At 41.6% G+C, this 7,500-nt stretch overlaps 1 protein-coding gene across 6 annotated transcripts in view; it reads left to right on the top strand.

Annotated features, from left to right (window-relative positions):
* Positions 1–7,500, top strand: part of LOC137996836 (dystrophin-like) — a 97,624-nt gene that overhangs the window by 50,163 nt on the left and 39,961 nt on the right. For 5 of the 6 annotated variants that reach the window (XM_068842434.1, XM_068842438.1, XM_068842437.1 and 2 more), the window contains exons 29-35: positions 78–395; positions 1,698–1,937; positions 2,201–2,318; positions 2,769–2,902; positions 3,003–3,275; positions 3,675–3,855; positions 6,009–6,383. In XM_068842434.1, the coding sequence (XP_068698535.1) occupies positions 78–395; positions 1,698–1,937; positions 2,201–2,318; positions 2,769–2,902; positions 3,003–3,275; positions 3,675–3,855; positions 6,009–6,383 (1,639 nt within the window). The remainder of the gene's footprint in view (positions 1–77; positions 396–1,697; positions 1,938–2,200; positions 2,319–2,768; positions 2,903–3,002; positions 3,276–3,674; positions 3,856–6,008; positions 6,384–7,500) is intronic. The other variant, XM_068842435.1, reaches the window with a different exon arrangement.

The raw sequence follows: 7,500 nt of genomic DNA, 5'->3' as shown, positions 1-7,500 counted from the left end.
CGCTTAAAGGTCGGTAACAGTTGCTTCATTTCCGAAACTCTCGTAAACATGTTGATTTCGTTCTCTTTTCCCAACAGGGACTCGTACAAGAAGTTACAGGCAAGATGTCCGACGTTCAACAGTTGACACAAGTTGGCCGAGAGTTGGTGGATCTGTCTGAAACAGGACAACTGGAGAATTTGGAGGACAGATTAACTCGCATAAATAACGCATGGGAAGATCTAAGCTCTTCGGCTGAACAGAGGTTGTTGACACTACCGAAGTACAAAGCCAAGCTTGCGGATTTTGAGAAGTCTGTGGATCAGATGAATCAGTGGCTGGAAGATATGGAAAAGGAGACCACTAAAGTTCGACCGAAGGATGAAGAAACGGTTGTAGCCGAGAGCAAGATTGAGGTAAGTTTTCTGCGTAAATTTAGGGCGTTCTTTAAATAGAATTTGATTTAACGAGCGGTCGTTAATCTCACCAGGAAGATGTTCATAAACTCAAGTGCTTCGCTCGGATATTGGAACGCTCAAGATAAGAAAACAAAAATCAGAAAATTAATTTCTACAGATATTTTTTTATTCGCAAATCTGATGAAACTGTTGTAACTAAGATTCTTCATCGATTTTCACAGTTTGCCATTTCGGTTATTTTTTCAACATATCTCACGAAGGTAGGTAGGTGTCGGCCTGCAACCACCCTTACCTCACTGTTTTACTAATTCTTAATGGGCTATATGTGTATATATTTTCTTCTTGCACACAAGTTAAGATTGAGCGGTTCTTTGTGTTGTGGAATTTAATATCATTTTAACTTTCATACCAAGGTCATAATTACTCCTTGAAAAAAAATGCGATGTCTGCTTTACCGAAAGTTGCGCGAATTCCTAGTGTAAAATCTTTTGAGATTATTTAAGTTGCGGCGAATCCTGCGGAGTCGAGTTTCTTTGAGGGGCAATACTCCATTCAGTATCGTGGCATTTTAAGAACAAGTTGAACATTCAAAGAACCTCATGTTGAAGTATCAAACCTGCTTCCTTTTTTTAAATAGCATTTGTGGTCGAAAACTCGCATAAGATTAGTGATAGACATGGTAACATATTTTCTCATCCTTTTTTTTATGCCATTTTCAGTGATTAAGAGACAGGGAAAGGCATTAAAAGTGTAAATTTGGCGACTTTTGGCCCGTATTCGTGTAAACCCCGTGACAGATCTACAAATCTGTTTGATGTTTTCAAGCCGTAATAATTTGTTACTCAAGACTCAATACTTTCTAAAATATTACCTAATGTGGTCGCGTTACAATGTTATACAATATCTTAGTATTAAGCTGATATCCCGATTGTCTTTTATCGGATGAACAAGGAGAGGGTAAGTGGCCGAACGTGGCCGAAAAAGGCCGAGGAAGGCCGAACACACGGAAATAAAACCTTGCGCTATTTTAACCGGTTCGAAATTCTTTCAAGATGTAAATTGTGTGTCAACTGTTCAAGACTTAATCTGGCTAAGTTGGAAAACGGCGTTTAAGTTGGGAGTGAGAATGCAAAGAGTTATCCTTACTTTTCCACAAAGAAACAGAGCGCGCAGAGCTTTTCTTTAACAGGCCCGCGCCTTATAGTGATACTGAAAGGTTAAAATCGCTCGGCTATTAATTTTCGGGTGAGGAAATTTTCGAAATGAACGCTTAAATTTTGTGTGTGTATGTGTTTTCAGGAAATTCAGGAGAGTATAAGAAACCGCGAACCTCAGCTGAACCTAATCAGAAAACAGAGCGGCGAGTTTGTGTCCCACGGCCGGCAGATTATGGAGCCGTACAAGCGATTACTGGATCGACGCTGGGATGACCTCTCTTTTCGTATAAGAGAGTTAGAGGGAGAGTTAGAAGACGCGAAAAGGCAGGCTGAGCAGGCCCGAGCTATGGGAGGACGCGTGGAAACTGAGATCATTGTCACGGTAACTGGGAAACGTTTTTTTCATCTATTTTTTTTTTTCTAATTTTAGGCCCGCATTTGAGAATAACGAAACAAACAAACAGACGACGGATTTCTTTAAAACAATCAAAAGTGCGATACTATACAGCCCAAAAAACAAAAAGGTTCAGCGAGGCTGCGTCATTTATGACGTCCAGCTGACCGGAGAAGGCCTTGAAAACTTCTTCATTCATTCGTCATAAAATCAACGGACCGGAGCCTGACTGTTTTGAGTTTTATTCTCAGGAGCGGAAGACAGTATCACAGCCCGGTGGTTTGATTGAGGAAACCGATACTGGACTTCCCATTATTGAAACGGTCACGACACACAGGACCTACACAACACATTCAGCACCGGAAACAGGTGATTTAGAGCTTTTTAACAACAACAATTCTTCACTTAATAATCACTTAGTAAATCTAGCGCTTGGGCATGGAAACCCGATGCCATAACCACCCGAGCCGTGCCGCCTTATTGCCTCCTGGGAATTTGAGTAAACTGTCTGTAACACGTCGTATACTTATCGCGCACGCACCAAACGCTTTTTCCCTTTCATGGCCATGCTATCGTGAGGCATTTTATGACCGCAGAAATGTATCTTTACGAGCTCCGTCTTGCTGCCATCTTGCACGATTAGCCAATTTAAGGCAAAGGAGGAATGCAGAGAAGAAGTCTTTTTTTTTTCAGATCGCCTCCTTGTGCGTGTGTTAAAATGAGTACTGATGTATTCTGGTGGTTTCATTATATTTATTCAACTTAGATTAAAGCTATTTCCTGAGGAACAAAAATGTTTCCCTTTTTTGTGTAAAACAGCTTATGTTGGAGATGACGATTTTCAGAGACGCTTGAGTCAGATCTTGTTAGAAGTGCAAAGTCTTGAAGATCTTATCATCGAAATTCAGACACCGAAAACGACAACCGAGAAAGAAGTGAACGAAAAAATCAAGGTACGAAATGTGAACGAGGTTTTCGATAAGCTTTCAGTTCCTCTTAGGAACACGTGTTCGGCACGCTCGCTTTGCTAACCTATCTTTTGGTTTGATTTAGTTTGCAGAAATGCAAGTGGACAGTCTTCAGCCACGCGTGGATAACTTGCTACAAGAGAGCAAAACTCTTACTAACAGGGAGGGGGTCCGGGGAGATCGTATACATCAGTCCATGCTGGACCTCTCAAATCGGTGGCTCAAGGCATGTGACGAGCTTGAGAAACAGAAGAAGGCGATTCGCATTGTGCCCAACTGGTATCAGTTTAGAAGTAATTTGGATGATATCGATTCATGGCTTAAAAAGATGGAACAAGACAAAGGGACTACGGTACAGGTGAAGTTTGGATCGAATGGCTCTGTTTGGTTGTGTTGCAGCAATTAAACAACTCTTTTTTTCTGTAATTCCTGGGAAAAAATTGCAGGAAATTTTTTGGAAAAATTGAAACGCTCGCGGGCAAGTTTTAGCGGTAAAAAATTGGTCAAAATAGCTCTTTGCGCTGTAGCTAGGTAAATTCGGCGTTCCTCTTTTCCTGGTGCTAACGTTTTGTGAAAAATAATTGCCATACGATCTCCATACAAACACTGGAAAAATCCTTGCGCCTTTCCCACCTGTTAATATGGCAGCTTAAACCTTGAAAAGGCCTGTTTTTCTGAGTGTCATTGATGTTTGTTATAAATATCTTTGTTTGTCTGAGGACGGTGAGAATAACTAACTTCGTTCTTTTCGGGACAGGGGCTTAAACCAGAAGAAATCGAGGAGCAGCAGGCGAAATACGAAATGGTGTTTAAGAACATTGAAGAACTCGACAGACAAGGAGTGCAAATCCTCTCTGCAAAAGAGATTGAACGGCTAAGAAAGCGATTTAGGGATGTTCATACAAAATTCACGCATTACCAAAAGCCTTCTGGCGATGGTGAGTATTGTCATAATTGAGAGATTTACCTCTGTGATAACGTGAAACTGCAGAGGGTAGGAGGTTCTGAAACACAGAAGCTTGAAATTTTTGGCTCTTATTTCAACTTGTTTTTTTCGTTTAAGAAGTTGCTAAGTTTCTGGAGATAACAGGCAAGAATAACAATAATATTGAACTTTATTTAAGTGTCAACTTATTTAACGCCGGGGCACTAATCGGGGACGTCACTTCAATCAGTGATTGGTTCTAAGTTCTCGTGCCACTTTTTCAACCAATCAGAAGTGAAACCAAAACTAATCGTGGCTTGCGAATGCACATTTTCCCGCGCTTTGTGTCGGCAACGTGTAATTACCTCGAGTTTTGATTGGTTTTCTGGATTGTCTCCGTCCTTTTTGATTGGCCAAAGTAATTACTTTGGTTTTGGTTTTACGACACTCGATTGAAACTCGCTTTAATCAACTCAAGTCAGCACAAATCAAATCATTTTGGTTTTTTTGAGGAGAGGGGAAAACCGGAATTTCGGAATTCCGGAGGAAAACCTTTCGAAGCAGAATAGAAAACAACGAACTCAACTCATTCAAGTTTATGACGCAAAGTCTGGGAATCGAACTCGGGGTCACATAGGTGGGAGGCGAATGTCCTAACCGCTGCTCCAACACTGCTTCAATAAGCCATTTCCGAGTTGCTATTTGTCTCGGTTTCCAAGTGAGTCTTGGTGCTCAACTATAGAAAGGGAAATGAGTTTGATTTGCATAAGAATGCGCAACTCATTTCCATTTGAATGGTTTTGCACCAGGACTCGCTTTGAAACCGAGGCATGCAGCAATTCGGAAATGGGCTATTAGCTACGATCAACCAAGTTTTTTTGATTTGTGACAAAACGCAAATAACAGCCTGCGCTAGCCGTCAACGCAATACTAAATCTTTCTACTGTCGGCACGTTTTCTTCATGTTGAGCCTTTTCTTGGAAAGAGAACGAATACTCACAAATGTCACCTTCGAGAAAGTTTAACTGATAGCTAAGTTCACTGCCACTATAAAAAAACACTTAAATTTTTTTAGGTAAATAGTAGTAAGTGTGTTCGGTGTTACGTTGGTCGTTGACTTGAAACCTGCTTAGGACTGGGACTGTCCTTGCGCCTGTTCCGAGCAACTCATTCTCGACACTGCTGTTACGATAATCGTATAGTATCGACCGGCTTTGAATATACGATTATCATTATTTCATGACACTGACAGTTGAACTTTTTTCTTTTAAAATTCAACCCAGATATCCGGACTCGGGACTCGAACCTACGATTATTAGCTTACCTTTCACCGCTCCTAATCACTAAACCACCGAGTCGCCGCTTGCTCCGACAAAACTTTTAAACACAATAATCGGGCTGTAAACGTGCGCTAACACTCGGTAACTAACAACTAACAAGAAAGGTCAGGCCACATTTAAAACAAAGCTAACCATTTTGAAATCAACCCTTAGGCTTAATTTCAATAATTATAGTGTTCCTATTTTAGATGCCAGGTAACAAATAACAAATATTACAGAAAACTGAATAGAGTGTAATGTGAAGTGCTGGATTTCAATCCCATATGAACCATGTGAGCGTTAGCCCTACAGATGGAAATGGGCCCACACAAGGACAGAGAAAAACTCTGACCAGGGTGGGAATTGAACCCACGACCTTCGGGTTAGATCTCCGCCGCTCTACCGACTGAGCTACAAGGTCAGACGGGAGCAGGCCTTGGGAAGTGAATATTGCGGAAACTTTGTAACTTATTCATCGTGAGTCTAGTGAGTAGAAGCTGTTGCTATAAGCTGCGAAGCTCCGTGTTCAAATCCTGTCCAGGGACTACTTTTACTTTTTTTCCTTTTTATCTGCTACCACAAGTCCTGGGATTAGACCAGTGTGTATGGCATGTAATTATGATTATCATATATTCAACGCTGGGTGATGTTATATGATTATCGTAATTCCACTCTCGAGAACATGTCGTTTCGAGTGACTAGCTTGTCTCCATAAGCTCGTTTCCAATCCCCTCATGCCCCTGCGCATTACCAGTTAGAGAACTTCTTCGCATTCCATTCCCAGTTCCAAGCCCTATAACTTTGTTAAAAAGGTATAGTCATAAAATGTTCCGCGTGTTTATTTCAGCCACTTCATACCGCATAACAGTTCACACAGGGGACGTAAAGGATGCTGGCACACAGTCCAACGTCGCCATAATGCTATTCGGGAAGAAAGGAAATTCCCCGAAACTTCGGTTGGACAAATCGGAGACTTACAACACGAAGTTTTGCCGAGATCAGCTTGATATTTTCACCTTTTACAAGATTCCTCATTTGGGTGATTTAACCAAGATTCAAATTTGGCACGATAGGACTGGTCCTAAGCACGAATGGTTTGTAAAAGGATTTTACGTGGAAGACAAATCCAGCAGGAAGGTTTACTTCTTCAATTGTAACTCGTGGATTGGGCGCCATAGTGATGCACCAGACATTAAGTGTGAGGGATACACTCTTCCTGAAGGTTAGCATCTGAGCCTGATTTTTAAGTTCAACTCAAATATAAGGCATCATTTCGAAAGCGTCTAGACAAGTTCTAATTGAGCGCGCCGGATGCCAACTAATATCTAACTCGCCAAATTGGGTATGATCATTTGATATCGGAAAAATCGAAAAAAAGAACAAAGAAAGAAAGACAGACAAAAACTCATCTACAGATCTTTTCACGTTTTATTCTGGCAGCTGACGGGTAGGAAAACTGCGGACAACCTTCACAATTCAACTTCGTTAGGTCAAGCAACGGTTCAATTGGCAGGGTCCCGGCAGTTGCATGATAAAAGAGAAAGCCCGGTTAACCTTAACCCTGTGTTATTGTGAAGTTTGATTGTAATTTAGTTGTCAATCAATCAAAGAAAGATTGTTGCCCTTCGGTTGTGACGTACACGTCCCTTTACCTTGAGCATAAAGTAACTTTTTGAAAGAACATCCAGAGGGCCGCGAAATTAAACCCTCTTTTTTAAAACAGCACATAATAAAGAAGTAAACAGACGGGGAGACTGACTGAGCTAGAATGACCTAAGTCTCCCGCCGAAACTGTTGAATACCCTTAAATAGTCCCGTGACACCCCGCGAGCCTCACCATCGTGCCGTCAGATTATCAATTTTTGACCAATTCATTCAGTCATTCAATCGTCAGAAGTCACATTGTGCAAAACATGTTTTGCCTTTCCTATGTGATCTTCCGTGGCAGTAAGTTGGGGTTTTTTTAGAATACCTGTTGCGCTGCTTATCTTGCGACCATTTGGTAGATTTCAAATATGTTTCAAAGGAATAGTAGGGGAATTCCCTCTCTCACCTCGTAGACTCTCAATGAACAGGGAAACGTATTAACGAATCAAAGCGTCGTAGAGTCGACGGCGGGGCGGTGCGGGGCGGGGGGTGGGTTCCCTCCCATCACTGCTGACGAAACATCCAGATAGTGGCGAGAGCTGGATTTGAACTCAGCATAACCTCATGCAAATCCGACGCTTTAGGCATTATACCACACCGTTTCCAACCACTAAACTGTGTGCCAACGGAGAATTTGTGGATGAACAGAATGGGTGGGACATGCCTGTCCAATGGAATATGTAATTCCTTCC

The sequence above is a fragment of the Montipora foliosa genome, chromosome 3, assembly GCF_036669935.1.
Source record: "Montipora foliosa isolate CH-2021 chromosome 3, ASM3666993v2, whole genome shotgun sequence".
Classification (NCBI taxonomy): domain Eukaryota; kingdom Metazoa; phylum Cnidaria; class Anthozoa; order Scleractinia; family Acroporidae; genus Montipora; species Montipora foliosa.
This window is presented reverse-complemented; position numbering and strand designations above follow the sequence as displayed.